The 17,551-nt window shown below is 31.0% G+C and overlaps 2 protein-coding genes across 4 annotated transcripts in view; both read right to left on the bottom strand.

Annotated features, from left to right (window-relative positions):
* LOC145287716 (uncharacterized) overlaps positions 1 to 17,551 on the bottom strand; it is a 640,174-nt gene that overhangs the window by 385,452 nt on the left and 237,171 nt on the right. The gene's annotated exons all lie outside the window — the stretch shown is intronic.
* LOC145287713 (uncharacterized) overlaps positions 1 to 17,551 on the bottom strand; it is a 186,738-nt gene that overhangs the window by 96,030 nt on the left and 73,157 nt on the right. For all 3 annotated transcript variants that reach the window (XM_080135465.1, XM_080135466.1, XM_080135467.1), the window contains exon 7: positions 7,640 to 7,764. In XM_080135465.1, coding sequence (XP_079991591.1) covers positions 7,640 to 7,764 — 125 coding nt within the window. The remainder of the gene's footprint in view (positions 1 to 7,639; positions 7,765 to 17,551) is intronic.

Raw genomic sequence — 17,551 nt, 5'->3', positions numbered from 1 at the left:
AAAAAAACAGTGAGACCGAATAACCAAGTAGTCAAGAAGGATGGAAAGATCGAAGAATGAGCACTGACCAGACCTCCACTGTATAAGTGCGAAGAGCATTGTGACCTTGAGGAGGCTTATTGCTACTCAAATTCCAGTAAAGACCAATGTCCACTGCCATGTGAAATCAATGGCAAGCAGCTGTTGCGATAATGCAAACGTTTTTGCAAATGTTATCGAAAGAGGTGAAGAGCACTGAAAAATCTGGAGACACCTGTTGTCACTCAGCTTCCAGAGAACACCACAGGCTCTATTCAATGAGATCTTTGACAATTGTTGTTGGGTCTGTATCAATAACAACACGAACGCAGAAAATAAAGGTGAAACAAATATATTAAGACGAAAATAAAATACATATTTACAAAGGTGCAATTGTACTGCAGTTGGAAGATTGTCCGGCAGAGGAGGTTAAAGTCTTTCATGGAGCAACCGGCACATGCGTCTTGCCTATCCGGCATTCGAACACAGCTCCCCGGTCTTGCTGACTTGATACCTTTATCTATATCTTGTTCACCCACGTATGCTAATTAATGGGCGTCTCCACAACAATTGTGAAAGCTCCTTGTGAGCCAATAATAATAATAAATGAATAAATAAATAAAATAATTATGTGATCGCAATCTCAATTGAAGACGAGAGATATTGCGTTAATTAAGTCCCTTGGACAAATTGAAAGTTAGGAAGAGTTACTTCTCTTGTGCATTTTTCTGTCTGGCGCCTTTTGTAAATAACGCCTGTATTCTTTAGCTCACATAATTTCTTATCAATTTCATATCACTATCAGATAAAATTCACAACTGAAAAAAAATATTTTTAAAAAAGTGTAAATATATCGACAAAAGTTATATTTAAAACATAAGAGTTATATATCTACAAAAGATTATTTTTTAAACATAAGTGTAATAGATAAACAAAAATTGTTTTTAAAACATAAGTGTAATAGATAAACGACAATTATTTTTTTAAACATACGTGTGATATATCGACAAAATTTATTATAAAATAAGTGTGACAGATCAATGAAAATTTATTTTAAAACATGAGTGTGATATATCGATAAAATTATTTTCAAACTAAGTGTGATAAATCGATGTAAACAATTTTTAAACATAAGCATGATAGATCGATGAAAATTATATTTTGCATGAGCATGGTCAGCCGGAAAAATTATTTTTTTAAACATAAGTATGATAGTTCGAAAAATAATTTTTAAACATAATTGTGAGAGGTCAATGAAATGTTTTATAATAAAAGTGTGATATCTCGATTAAAATTATTTTCAAACAAATAGATCGATGATAATACTTCTATAAACATAAATTAATTTTTTTTAATCATATTCGTAATAGATCGATGAAATTGTTTTTTAAACGTAAATGTGATAGATCGATGAAATATATTTATAAACATACGTGTTATGTGTCGATGAATATTATTTTAAAACATTGATATATCGAGTAAATTATGTTTAAAACACAAGTGTGATAGATCGATAACAAGTACTTTTTAAACATAGGTGTGATACATCGATGAAAATTGTTTTTTTATAAATATGTGTGGCAAATCGATGAAAATTTTTTTTTTAAATAAGTGTTATAGATCAATATTTTTTTTAAATATAAGATAAAAATTATTTAAACATAAGTGTGATAGACCGATGAACAATATTTTTAAACAAAAGTATGGCATGTCAATAAATAATATTGTAAACATAAGTGTGATGTTAAACATAATGTTGTTGATCAAATTTTACATAAGTGTGATGAAAATTATCTTTAAAAAAATAGGTGTGATATATCGATGAAAGTTTTTTTTAAACATAAGTGTAATATTATCGATGAAAATAATTTTTTTATACCGAAGTGTGATATATCGATGAAAATTATTTTTAAACATAAGTGTGATAAATCGATGAAATCTATTTTTAAATATAAATATGAAAGACAGATTAAAATTATTTTAAATATAAATGTGATAGATCTATGAAAATTATTTTCTAACATAAGTGTAATAAACTGAAGAATTTAATTAAACATAAGTGTGATAGACCAGAGATTACTTTTAAACATAAGTGTGACAGACCGTGGCTACCGAGAAAGAAGGCCGATGCACATGACAGCGTAACGTCACTTCCTAATTAAGTTGTAGGTATAGACAGCTTCCGGTATTCTACCACGTGGTCATGCTAACAGGCATAAAAAAATATGGCTACCAATATGTGTTACCGATTGTCCATGTATGTTCTAAAGAAAAAGAAAAATTCTCCATTTGGATAATAATTATTATAATTGCACATTTGGGATAATTTTAATCAAAATATCGTAAGTGAATTCGTGTTTGAACTTTTATTTTTATTGGAGAAAGTCGAATATTTAATTTTAATTTTTTTTTACTGCAAAACAAACAATTTTGGGTGTGTATTACTCTACACATAGATTCGAAAAAGTTGTCAAAAAACAAATATATCACAAATAAATGTTATCAAAAGCAAGATAAGTTACTTTTCTACCAAACTGGATATATTTTTCGTGTTTTTATTCAATGTAACATGTTTATTCAGCTCAAAAAACATACATTGTTTACCGATATATTGGAAAATTCAAAATGGCGCCCAACTCTCTCTTTAACACGGTAAGTTCGGGAAAAGGTGTTATAAATAATAAACTACACAAAATACTATTAAAAAAACACAGAATATATGTCAACCTATGTCACGGTAATATATATTGAGCGAGTTTCTAACAGTATTTTGTCTAGTTTTATATTTATAGCACCTTTTCCCAAACTTACCGTGTTAAAGAGAGAGTCGGTGCCATTTTGAATTTTCCAATACATCGGTAAACACAGTATGTTTTTCGAACTGAATAAACATGTTACATTAAATAAAAACACTGAAAACATATCCAGTTAGGTAGAAAAGTAACTTATCTTGCCTTTGATAACATTTATTTGTTATATATTTGTTTTTTGACAACTTTTTCGAATCTATGTATACAGTAATACAAACCCCCAATTTTTATATAATATTTTTCAGTCCGTTCTTTTAATAATAAATAAAACTTTTCACTGGGTATTTTCAAATATTTTAAAGTAATCATTTTGCACGGCAGTGTTTTTTTTTTACGATTGGTTAATTATCAATATTTTAGCACGGGGCGTAATTCATTTCTTTGAAATATATTTAAAACATCAACTTTTTGTTTTTTTATAACATTTTAACTGTAAATAATTTACATGACGAGTTTGTATTACTGTACACATAGATTCGAAAAAGTTGTCAAAAACAAATATATAACAAATAAATGTTATCAAAGGCAAGATACGTTACAAACATACCGACATTTTTCTTTTTGAAATATATTGATAAGCATTGTATGATTTTCGAAGCGATTACACGTTTTAAAGTGTGTAAACCCACTAAAAACCTTCCCAGATAGGTAAAATAGTAACTTATCTTGCCTTTGATAACATTTATTTGTGATATATTTGTTTTTGACAACTTTTTCGAATCTATGTGTACAGTAATACAAACCTAAAATTTAATTTAACTTGAAAATAATATTTAAAATACACGTGCGTACACTGCACCCTTATTATTATCATATCATATATTATTATCATAATAATAATAGTAATAATAATAAAAAAAACTGGTGTAGATGACATCGACTGGCACAACACCACACCAACTAGTTGCGAAGGGTCGGGAGGATGGGAAGGCCGAGGTGAGAGAGTACTGATCAAATCTCCACTGGAAGTGTGCAGTTCAAATCTGGTACCTTGGGGAGGCATTTTGTCACCCAACCCCCAGGAAACACCAATGGCCGATGCCACCGAGAAATCAGTGACAACGGCTGTTGCGATAACATGCAATCATCTGCACAAGTTGTCAAAAGGTGGAGAACACTGGAAATCTGGGGAGACTTGTTACTTGGTCTCCAGGGAACACCACAGGTTACTGCCAGTGAGCAATCACTGATGATGGCTTGTGAGACAACTAATATGCTACACATTTTGATGAAAAACATGGGAAAAAATGGACATAGAAGAACAGAAAACCAAAACCTTAAATATAATTTCTGTATTTAAAGTAATAGTAATTTAAATATTTCAACATATCATCTTGTGGAGAAAATCCAGCTTCCCAATAAGGGACACTCTGGATAGGAACAAAAATAATCTCAGTCATGAAAGATTTCTCCTCCACCGACCGAAGATAGAAAAAGTAAAGTGTAGCATCAAAACAGATGCTACACTGTGATCTTGTTCCGAAGGCCAAAAAATATTTGTTTAATGTTTCTTTAATTGTTTGTTCCCTAAATTCATAATTCAGTTTTATCAGTATTAAAATGTATATTGCTTTACAATTACTTAATTTTACATAGATAATATTTATATTTTATATTGAATAAAGTTCAGTTTAAGTAGTAATCGAACTGTGTTCTTTTTTCTTTTTAATATGTTTTATTGCTCTTAATCAAATGGTCCTCATATAGTACTGACAGTCTGACAAATCTTACCTACATTGCCTGCAGACATTTTTAGTTAACAGGCCTTCTTCTTACTATCGGTGGCCGTGGACAGACCAACGAAAATTATTTTTAAAGATAAGTGTAACGGACAAACGAATATAATTTTTAAACATAAGTTTACCAGACCAATTGCAATTATTATGTAAATATATTTGTGGGAGATCGATACAGACTAGCGAAATGAAGCTATTTTGATAAATAATAATAAAAAATAATGTTTTAACATGCCTGTGACAGACCAATGAAACTATTTTTTTAAATACGTGTGATAAACCGTTGAAAATTATTTTTCAAACATAAGCGTGATGGACCAAAGAAAACTATGTTTTAAAACATAAGTGTGAAAGATTAACGCAAATTATGTTTTTAATGGTACGACAGACAAACGAATATTTAAACGAAAATAATGTTACACGTAAGTATGACAGACAAACAAAACGTGTATCATAAAAATAAGTGAGATAGACCAACAAATATATTTTTAAACGTAATTGTAACAGACCAACGGAGCTATGTTTTTAAATAAATGTGGTAAATTGTTAAAAATTATTTACAAGCACAAGCGTAATAATCCTAAACAATTATATTTTAAAACATGAACGTGACAGACCAACGAATTAAAAAGAAATTAAGCGTGATAAACCGTTAAAAATTATTTTGCAAGCATAAATGTGACATACCAATGAAAAATATTTTTAAAACATAAGTGTGAAAAGCCAGCGAACCCTATTTTAAAAATAATTGGGACAGACCAACTAAAACTGTTTATTTAAAATAATTGTGATAGACTCAGGAGTATAATTTTTAACATGCGTGACAGACCAACGAATCTATTGCTATGAACAATGTGATCGACAGAGGAATACATTTTTTCACTATAAGTGTGAAACACGAATATAGGTTTTAAACATAAATGTGACAGACTCACGAATTTTTTAAAAAAATAATAAATAAACCGTGGACATTTTTTCTAGCATAAGTGTGATAAACCAACAAAAATTAAGTTTAAAACATAAGTGTGGCACACTAACAAACACTATTTTTAACATACGTGTAAGAGACCAAGGAAATATTTTAAACATAATAGTGACAGACCAAAAATTATTTATTACATAAAATATGATAGACTGAAAAATATTATTTTTAAACATAAGTGTGTTAGGCCAATGGAAATTAATATGAAACATAACTGTGGCAGACTAAAAAAAATATTTTTTAAAACATAAGTGTGACAACATGACGAAAATAATTTTTAAAAATAAGTGCGACTAACTGACGAAATTATGTTTAGAGATATATGTGCGAGAGACTAACGAAAATTATTTTCAAACATAAGTATGACAAACTAATGAAAACTATTTTTAAACATAATGGCGACTAACCAACAAAATTATGTTTAAACAGAAGTGTGACAGACGAACGAAAATTATTTTTAAACATAAGTGCCACAAACAAGAGGAAATCATTTTTAAACATGTGACAAATTAACAAAATTATGTTTAAACATAAGTGCCATAGACAAACGGCAATTATTTTAAACATAAGTGTGACAGCCAAACGAAATTTTTATAAAAACATAAGCGTGACAACTTACGAAAATTATTGTGAACTATAGGTTGAGACGGACTAAAGAAATTAAGTTAGTGTGACAAACAGATGAACATTATTTTATACATAAGTGTGACAAACAAGCGCAAATTATTTTTAAACATAAGTGTGACAGACTGATGTAAATAATTTTTAAACATAAACGCAATTAACTAACGAAAATATGTTTAAACATAAGTGTGACAGACTAAAGAACATGATTTTTAATCATAAGTGTGACAAACTGATGAAAATTACTTTTAAACATGAGTGCGACTAACTAACGAAAATATATTGAAACATAAGCATGACAGACTAACGAAAATTATTTTAAACATAAGAGTGACAGATTAGCGCAAATTATTTTTTAAATACAAGCGACAGACTAAGAAAAATGATTTTTAAACATAAGTCTGACAGGCTAATGAATTTTTTTAAACATTAGCGCGACGAACTAACGAAATAATGTTTAAACATAAATGTGACAGACTGAGGAAGATTCTTTTTTAACACTATTTTTAACATACGTGTAAGAGACCAAGGAAATATTTTAAACATAATAGTGACAGACCAAAAATTATTTGGTGTGATTAACTAACGAAATTATGGTTAAACATAAATGCGACCGACTAACATAAATTATTTTTTAACGGACTTACGAAAATTAGTTTTCAACATAAGGCCGACACACTTGGAAAAATTATTTTTAAACATAAGTGTAACAAACTAGCGCAATTTTTTTTTAAATATAGGCATGACAGATTTACGATAATTATTTTAAACATAAATGCGATAGACTAACGAAAATTATTTTTAAATGTGTGTTACAGAGCAACAAATAACATGATAAATTTCATAAAAATCGGCCCATCCGGGTAAAATCTACAAGGAACGAACTCGCACACACGCGCCCATACTGAGACAAAATGCAGCTGTTAAACCAGATATAGTGATTTGGGACAGAGCAAACAAAAAAGCGACCGTAATAGAGGTCAGTGTACCCAATGATACAGGGCTTAACAGAGTTGAGAGGGAAAAGATTACAAAGTATCAAGGACTTATGTATGATATGAAACGAAATTGGAAATTAAAAGACGTTTCAATTATACCAGTCATCATAGGAGCAACTGGGCTTATGAAAAAGAACTTTAAAAAGTACATAGCAAGCATACCCGGTGAACCAAGTGCAAGTGAAATACAAACGATTGCACTGAAAGGGACGGCTAGAATCCTGAAAAGATCTCTTGGTTGGACTCACTAAAATAGGGGTAAATGTCAGACATCTGGTTGGATGTCCCATCCCCTAGAAGAAAAAGTTTAAGAAAAATGAAAAAAAAAAGACAAAGTTCCTTTCACATAATAGTACAGATTTACTATACACAAAAACGCATATTGTCATCTAAGATTACATATACCAAAGCCAAGAACCACGCTGCAAATTTCGTTTGTTTGTGAAAACAAGAAAGCAAAATGTGACTTACCTCCATTATAATCCGATACCCTATGGGGACCTCTATCGTGAACCAACACTTGTCACGGCTTAGTACGGATTTATTAGCAGATATTTTGTCGCTGAGGGAATTGTAGAAGTAATTACCGATAGTCGCTGCAGTAAATTAAAGGTGAAAATAATTAATAATATAAAAACAGAAAAATAAAACGTATACAAAATAAATTGACGATTTTTAAAAGGCGGAACAATGCAGAGATGTAACGATTAGACTCACACTGAAGCAACTTAAGATATAATGGTGGAACCAGCTATGCAGTTTCACTTTATTAAATCTATACATATATGTACTATCATATATATATATATATATATATATATATATATATATATATATATATATATATATATATATATAATAGGAAAACAAGAGTATGAAATGAAGACACAAAACTATATATTGGTAGATATGGAATGGATCATTTATTGAATAATGTAATACAGGAAAAATTTGGGGGATAGAAGGGACACTTTATGCCAGGGCATTTCGAAGCCTATTGCTTCTCATCAGAATAGTAGATAAGGTGCTAGGTAGCATGGAGGAGATGCAGCGTCTAGCGTAAGGGTTATTAGGGATGAAAAAGATTAAGAGGAATTATAGAACGTTGGGAGAAGCTTTATTGAATTCTAAATAAATAAGGAGAAGCTTATTATATATAGTATGATATATAAGAATATATATGGTCTTTAACATAGTATTGAGATTAAGAGGTATATGTATTATGGTTAATAGGAGGTGTATTGTTGCTGTGTGGTAATTTATTTTAACGGTTTGTGGGGTGTCTATTTCCTATGGAGTGGGTTATTTTGATTAATTTGTGGGGGAGGATTATGTAAGGTTGTAAAACTGAAAGGTAATATGCGGCAATATATTTATAAGTTTCTACTGTTATGATATAGGGAGTATGATCATAAGGGGGCGGTCGGAGATTAGGGTGACAATGACTATGAGTGCGTATAACTTGATGTAAAAGGTTAAGTATACATATTGATGTTAAAGTGGGGGAGTAAGGAAACCATAGCCACTTATGAGAGTGGTAAAAATATACCAAATAATAGTAGGGTAGTTATAATAGTAATGATAATAGTAATGACAATTATAACAATAGTAGTAATAATAAAGCTGAAAATAAATTAGATGTAAAATTGAATATAAAAAAATTGAATATAAAAATAAAAAATAAAAAAATTAGATGTAAAATTGAATAAGAAATAAGAAAAATAAAATAAAATAAATAAAATAAAAATAAAGGCAAAATTAAAAGTAAACATTAAAATTAAACATTAAATATAATGTTACCAATAGCTGTGATAAAATCAAGTTCAAAATTACTGTTAATAACAGTGAAGATGGAGATAATGGTAGCGGTTATGGTAGCAATGACGGGGTTAATAATAATGATATCAATTATAAAGATGATTATAATAATAATAATAATAATAATAATAATAATAATAATAATAATAATAATAATAATAATAATGATAAAATCAATAATAATAATAATAACAATAGTAATAGCGTTTAAAACAGTGCAATAATAATAATGATAATAATAAAGGCAGTAGTAACAATACTTCTACCACTACTTCCAACATCACCACCACTATTACCAATAATAATAATGTATATACTGTTAATACTGATTATTAGGGGTGCGTAAAACAAAGGAATACAGACAAGTGGGTTGTTAGAATAGCAGGAAATGGGGTTGAGGAGTGAGAGGTAAGTGGACTGGTATAATATAAAGTAAAATAGAGAATATATATATATATAGATATAGATATATACACAGATACACATACACATACATATATCCGTATTAAATAAAAAAAAATTGTAAAGCGTAACAGTTCGGTGAACAAAAGGCCCTTTGGTTTAAATTAAAGGATTGCTTCACTAGGAACGGGAGTTTTAAGCGCCCACCTTAAAACTTTAAATTTCTTGAAGTTCGATTATAAAGGCCATCAAATTTATGTTTATATAGACAGGCCAGGGCTAGAAAGTTGAATACATACTTTCTCGTTTGTAACTCGAGGTACAGGTCCATCGAATCGCCATAACTACTTTATGTAGTAATTTTTATTTCCAAGAGACACCGGAAGTGTAGTTTATAGCAGTCCTTTAAATTTCCATATTTCTCAAAATATTTTTTTTTGGGGGGGGGGGTGATCTTCCGTAGAGGTTTTAGTCTGCTGAATTCTTATTCCTCCTAATTTGGCTGGCAAAAACCTGTATTTTTTCAACGGAGGCTCTTGTCATGGAAATTACCCATAGCTGGACTAGTTCAACTGTGTTCGAATCTAGGTTATATTATCAGTAGGAATTAGCATCTAGCTGGAACGCTTAGCTGGTAGTCGGAGGGGTAGGATAGGGATGGGGATATGTCTGTATGGGTGACGGGGTTGGGTTGGGTTGGGTTGAATCGGGGCAGCTTATCTTAGGCTATATTTTCGGTACATTTAAAAGTTTTAATGTAAATACTGCTGGGTGGAGGGCTTAGTGTAAATCTAATATGCTGAGTTTTAAATAATTTCTTATTGGGGGGGTGCTCGCCAGTGGGGTTTAGGGGTGGTGGTTAGATAGTTCTAAATTTAGGTTTTAAGTCTAAGCCCTGTGAGGTGGTTTCTAAGCTATATTTTCATTGGGCCTGGATTTTATATTGTTTAGGTTATATTCTCGTTGCATCGTGCGCTAATTAGTGGTTTGGTTGCAATTTAACAGGTGGTATTAAGTGCACATGTTTACGGGGGTAGGGTTTGTTAGACAAAGTTGTATATGGGCTTATGATTAAGGTATATATATTGTTAATTAGGCATTGCCAAGATGCAGGCTATTCTAGGTTGGAAATTTATTTAAAATTATGTAAAGGTTGTGTGTTCAGAGGGTGTGCTAATATTTTATATTAAATAGTTTAAGTTATATATATATATATATATATATATATATATATATATATATATATATATATATATATTTGTTTATATATATTAGGAGGTGTATTTGGTAAAAAAAAAAACAGGGGGAAAATGCTCAATATATTTTATTATTTCAACCTCGGGGTGTTTTTGCTTAAATCATTACAAATTGTTTCAATCGACAGGCTCATTATATTATCTTGCCGCTCTTTTCAGATAATTCAGATCAAAATAAAAGATTCTTAAAAATTACAAATGAGCATTAAAAAAACAGGTGCTGAATGTATATAAGCCATAATTTACGGTTTTCATATCGTGTTAAATTATTTACTAGTTCTACTAAGTAATTGATTATTACCCACTATGCTGCTTCATTAAGTCGTCTTACTCCTCATCGATCTTCTTGATATTCTTCTAATCTTACTTTTCGTGGACAACATGTCTCACCTTTTTATAGTTTTTCACATTAACATGGTGTCTAATACACACACTTTTTAGTAATCATTTAATGTGTAAGAACCTTAACTTCTGTATTTATTTAATTATTATTTTGCCTGACAGTGGTCGTAGGACGTGTCGAGCAAGGGTGGTGAAAGGTGGACGTTAGGGTTGACGAGCTAACGACGTGAGAATCGCGCGCGTCTCTCCGTCTCTCTGCTCTTGGGGTTCGCTTTACATAATGATTTTATTGACAAATTCTTTATTTGTTCCATGAGACGTTAATATGTGTGTACAATGTTCGGCCTGTTTTTCTTTGTTTTCTCAGGTCAATACGGGGGTTCTTCGCACTCTGCCAACGTAGAATTTGTGTGTGTGTCCACAATCTCTTAATTCCTTTATTCATTACTTGCATAAAATGTTTCTGGAGATTCAAATCACTCCTGAATACTGACCTGATGTCATATGGAGTACATATTCTTAGAAGGTTTATGTATGGTGTACAAGTTGTGGTGAGTTTTGAGTGATGTCATTTGGACTTTAGTCCAGATTTCTTGAAGCTGATATCATGCTATCTGGATAGTTGTTTCGGCGGAGGTTTTCTTTTAAACTGTCGGTCTCTTCTTGATATGCATTGATGTTATTAAATATTGATTTTGCTCGGTGTTGTAGGCAATATCGAGGGAAACGTCTGTTGCCTACAATATCGAGGGAAACCTCTATTCCCGACAATATCGAGGGAAACGTGGTGAAAAGACCACTCAAGATGAGAAAAGTAATCCGAAAAATCCAAATAATACGAATAAGCAATACTCGTCTTGAAAATTCAGAAAATCATTATTTTTTCTAATAACCTGAATAAAATGTTGATGCAAACAAAATTTAATATTTTTCTCTTAATAAATATTTATCCTTTATTTGTGTGCACTGGAATAGCTGGAAATGCCCTCTCAATTATTTAATCCTTTCTCTCTGAGAGACTTATAAGAGTAGCCGTCGATAGGCAGAAATTAGAAACTCATAGTATCAACGCTCCTGGCCTAACTCTCTTCTTGATATTTCTCAATGATCTCCCAAATCACATTTTTAGGTCATAAGCAGAGATTTGACACCACAATCTGTGGCAACACTTTAAAGGCAATATCGGATTATCTTGCTAATAATTAATTTAGGAAAATCGACTATTATTATGAAAAAGTAAATATTAGATTACGAACATTATTATTATTATTATTATTATTATTATTATTATTATTATTATTATTATTATTATTACGCTTATCGCTCCGTCCGTTATCAACCTAAAAACCTTTAAAAGGAAAATGGAATATTCCAAACACCTAATAAACATTTGAAAGAAAGCTGAATAAAAATAACTTGTGTCGCTGCGATGCACAAAGAATCCTTCGTTCTGATTGGATAAATGAGACTTCTCCTTAACCAATTGAGAACTGAAACAAAGATGGCTGCCTTATCTTGTTATTTCAAAAGCGTCTTTCGGAAACATAAACAGACTGTACGTATTCATGTTTACTTTAATAAAAAATTGTTATACTTACGACATTTTGCTTCCTTTTTTAAACATAAGTATTTTTTTGTTTACAGGTTACTTCTATCAAACATTTTTTATTTCTTCTTAATACCTTTTACCCGCTATAAGATAATGGACCATTCCAAGCGTAAAAAAAAACAAAAATACTTCTTTGCGTGTGTGTGTGTGTGTGTGTGTGTGTGTGTGTGTGTGTGTGTGTGTGTGTGTATGTGTGTGTGTGTGCGTTTTGAAACTATAGTGAACTTTCACCTAACAAATTTTGTACACTGATATTTCTGCAAAATATGGATGGTGTTGAAATAACACAAGCATAAAAAATGATGGTATTAACGTTTACTTTAATATTTTTTTATACTTACGACGTTTTGCTTTCTTTTTAAAACATAAGTATTTTTTGTTTACATTTTATACATTCATTCGATCGATGTTTTTTTTTAGTTTTTATTATTTTTTCTGTGCGTGTCTGTTTGTGTGTGCGTGCGTGTGTGTGTGCGTAGCAGAAAAAAATAAAGGATTTACTGACTTTTAAGCAGGGTATTCACTTACACGCATTTTTAGCGGGGGCGGATACCTCATACAAGTCCGCCAACCCATTCTTAACATATAGATATAGAAAAATATATTTAGTTTAACTTTTATAATTATTCATTGATTAGAATGAAATAATATTTTTATATTTCGATGAAATATCAGATTCTTCGATTGATAATATTTCTAATAGTCAGTTAATATGTTAGGTATACACTTTTGTTAGCTTTTTAAAAGAATCATTAGATATATTCAAACTTACATTTGAATAAAAACAAATAAATTCCTCTACATAGGAGTTGGATGGACAAATATATTTGAATAAAATCATAACATTTTGATTTCCTTATATTTGAAAATGAGAATGTTACAAAACAGAAAACCTCCAATTTGTTGACATTGCATACACCTTATTAAAGGAATCTGGATTTGAATGTGTTTCATGAGACTTACACAATCACTTATGGATTAAATTCACAAGGTCCTGAAACACATAAAATATAGCATTTATTGAGGAAAATGGTTCTGGATAGAAACTTTAGGTAAGTTCTGTTTATATTATCAAGAGATAGTGAGGCATCTATATCAATATTTCAACTTTTCAACTCTATTTCAAAAAATATTCTCTGATTTTCCAAATCTTTATTAAAAAAATCAAAATGAAAGAGATAGTTTTGTTGCATAAAAACCTTTTCATTTATTCGAACATCCTCATTTTATGCGATACTTATAATTAAAGAACAACTGTATTCACAAATTTCATTCTATTGAAATTTATATCTAATATTGTTTGTTTATTATATAGCCTAATATTTTGTGTTGTAATTATTACGCGCAGAACGTTCCAAAATATTCAGCGTTTTGAATTTAAATATTACCTTGCTGCAATGTAATATACGATTTTTGTATTGTTGATTAAAATTCAAAGCAAATATTGATTGTTGATATTTCTAAAACTCAATTGATGAGTTTTGATTGAACTTTGAAAAATAACATATTTTACCTTTTCAATGATTCATTGGATATTTTCAGACTTGTATTTGAATAAAAACGTTTCTCCATTTTGATCTTTCTATGAACATGATTTCTTAGGAGCTTTATTAAAATATTATTTTCAATGAATAAAAAACATTTTAGGTATTTTAATGCTTAACAAAGGTTTTGCCAATATTTTGTAATGTTAATTGAATGGATTTATAACTCATAATTCAATGCACTTTTGTTCAATTTGAACATTTTTATTAATTCAATATTCAGAAAACATTTTCCATTTGAAAATCTTCATTGAATCCTGTTTCTGTCTGTGTTTCAAGATATAAAGAATTTTTTTTAGATATCAACACCTTTGTTTTGTCATAAAATTATAAAATATTTTATCTATGGTATGATTTTAATTTATGAAAAAAATGAAATAATTAAGCAATATTTTCTCCTACAATTTATAAGTGACTTGATTTTTATTCAAAATGAAAGGGTAATCATTGTTTGTGTGGAGGTAATTTATTGTAAAAGTCAAATTACCAGATTTTTGCAAACAGATACTTTATAGTATTAAGAGTTGATTACAGTATTAAGAGTTGATATCACTTTTTAAAAAGTGATGCCCATCCTTAATACTACCCCAATATTCTATGGAATACAAATTCCGCAAATACCCATTTTCAAGATGACAATTAAAATAAGAGTAAAGTCAGAATAATTTGAATAATGATAACAATTAAAACTCATTTAACAAAAATTCCAACTATCAACATCTATTGCAAGATAACAATAAAGATGTGATTAGGGTTTTAAATAACTTCAATAATGATAATGGAAATTCCTAAAAAATTCAGACATTCAATTGCATAATGAAATTATTTTATGAACTATATTTAAAGTTTTGCCATATAATCTGCCAAAGACCTACATTTTTATTCTTCAACCAAATCCCACCAATCCTACTACTTACTGATTTATTCCATCATTAAATCGTATTGCAAATTGGCCCCGTTCTCTTACCACTATGAAAAAATGCAAACAGTTAAGATGTAACATGTTTCTAGTAACATAATTATTACTGATTTACAAGTCACTTTAATAAAATAAACATCTAGATGTTTCACTTTAGTTCTATTTCGTGTAATAATCTCAAGTAGTTCAAGTAGTATTTGTCTAAAAAATCACCAAACAAATATTCCACTGATTATTCTATTGAAAGACAGCCTCATATTAATTGTTTGCTTATGTGATGAGGTGTTTGCTGATATGAGGGTCGATGTTTTCACCTACCGTGGAATTTCCACGGGCACTGCTAGTTATTATTATTATTATTAGTAGTAGTAGTAGTAGTAGTAGTAGTATTTTGTTACCTGTTATGCACAAAATGTATGTAGAGAGAATATTTTGTAAAAAAAAGGAACGTTTAGTAAAATATTTAGGTTAAATTTTTAGCTTTTAAAATAACAGAAAAACGTCATTCAAAGTAACATGTTAAAGATGTGAGTTGAATTACATCATAGCACATGTCTAGTTTTAATATATATATAAGCAGAGTTAGAATTAGAAGAAAAGAGAACTAGAGAGACGGCTAGACGGACAAAAAGAGTTGGAGGTTGAAGACAGAGATAGTAATGACCCTGTACGTGGGAAATGCAGGATCTAAAAACGCGCGCAATCTTCCAACAAGAAAACATTGGGAATAAAAGTTGTCCCAAAATATAACCAGGACCTTCTGGTGGTTTCTTTGGAAGAATTTCAAATTTTGGCAGATTCATTAACCAAGGCCCAAGATGAATGAAGATAATGTTGTCCTGTTTGGCAAGATATAATTCCCCAGATGTCCTGTCCCCTTTGTTGTTAATGAAAAAATGTTTCTTGAAAAAATGTTATATGTACAGTGGAATTTATAGATGTGACGTGCATATATGTGAAAAGGTATATACACTCAGTTACAAGAACATTTACGAAACACTAGGTGACACAAAGAAACACACTATATGCAAACTACATTGTATATATCACGCATTTTACATACACGCTCTGCACATATATACTATCAAATAAGAGGCTAAAAAAACAAAATATGAATAATAATTACATCGGCTACTAGTCTCTCGCTCCTTGACAGGGTTCAAAATAATAAGTGCATCGACTACTAGTCTCTCGCTCCTTGACAGGGTTCAAAAGAGAGTCGCAAATCTGATAGGCCCTAAACTGGCATCTAAGCTTCAGCCTCTGTCCCATCGTCGAAACGTTGCATCCCTCTGCCTGTTCTACGAGTATTATAATGGTGAATGCTCTAATGAACTGCAAGCACTTGTGCCCCCACGACGTAAACACCCTCGACAGACACGACAAGCTGCAAAATCCCACCCCCACACTGTAGAGATCCCTAGATGTAAAAGATCTTTCTACTCCAGTAGTTTCTTTTACAGAACTTCTAGACTTTGGAATTCCATTCCAGGTCACTGCTTCCCCAACTGTACTGACATGCATAAGTTCAAGTGCAACGTGAACCAACATCTCGCTGCCCAAATCCCTACATAGTACCCCAGTGGGTGTTTCCCCTGATAGTATCCCCCTACACCAAAGTGGCAATGTGCCTTGTTTGGGGTGAAAATGTAATAAAAAAATAAATAAAAAAAATTAAAAAATAATAAGTTGCAAGATTTTCACCACCAACAGAAAAATATATGTAAATCATTTACCCATTTAATACAAATTATTTACCGCCCTTTATTTCGTTTGAATAGTCGAAGAGGTCATCTCTAGTTGATCCGTATGCATTTACTTTTAAAGGTCAATTTCAAATTGCTTTATTTTTCGAACGCATATACGTCAGTTTGTTTTGGTGTAGTGTCTTCTCTGTTCTCTTTAAGTGGATGCACTGCATCACACATGTACTAACTGCAACAGATCAAATGCTTTACTTATGCAAATGTTTTAAAGTCATTCGTGACAAAACTGTAATGTTGTATAATCGGTTCTCTCTACAACAACTTATTTGTTTATCGATGTCACTAATCTATAATACTTGGTATCACATGGCAGGACAAAGTGAGTAATACTGATGTTCTGCAGAGAACGGGCATCCCATCCATTTACTCCTTACTGCGTGAGCGACGTCTTCGCTGGCTGGGCCATGTGCGCAGGATGGATGATGGGCGCATCCCTAAAGACCTTCTCTATGGCGAGCTTGCCTCAGGCTCAAGAAAGGGGGGGCGACCCCATCTTCGCTACAGGGATGTCTGCAATCGTGACATGAAGGCTTTCTCGGTGGACAGGAATACATGGGAAGCCTTTGCAGCTAACAGAACTGCCTGGAGGAAAATGATACGCCAGGGGATTATCATCAGCGAGAGGAACCTCCATGTTGAAAACGCTGCAAAGAGAGCTAGGAGAAGAGCGAGTGTACAGGCGGAACAGCCGGACGAAGCGGCAAATTGCATAACAACTTTCGTATGT

The sequence above is a fragment of the Euprymna scolopes genome, chromosome 11 (assembly GCF_053919585.1).
Source record: "Euprymna scolopes isolate OS-2025 chromosome 11, ASM5391958v1, whole genome shotgun sequence".
Classification (NCBI taxonomy): domain Eukaryota; kingdom Metazoa; phylum Mollusca; class Cephalopoda; order Sepiida; family Sepiolidae; genus Euprymna; species Euprymna scolopes.
This window is presented reverse-complemented; position numbering and strand designations above follow the sequence as displayed.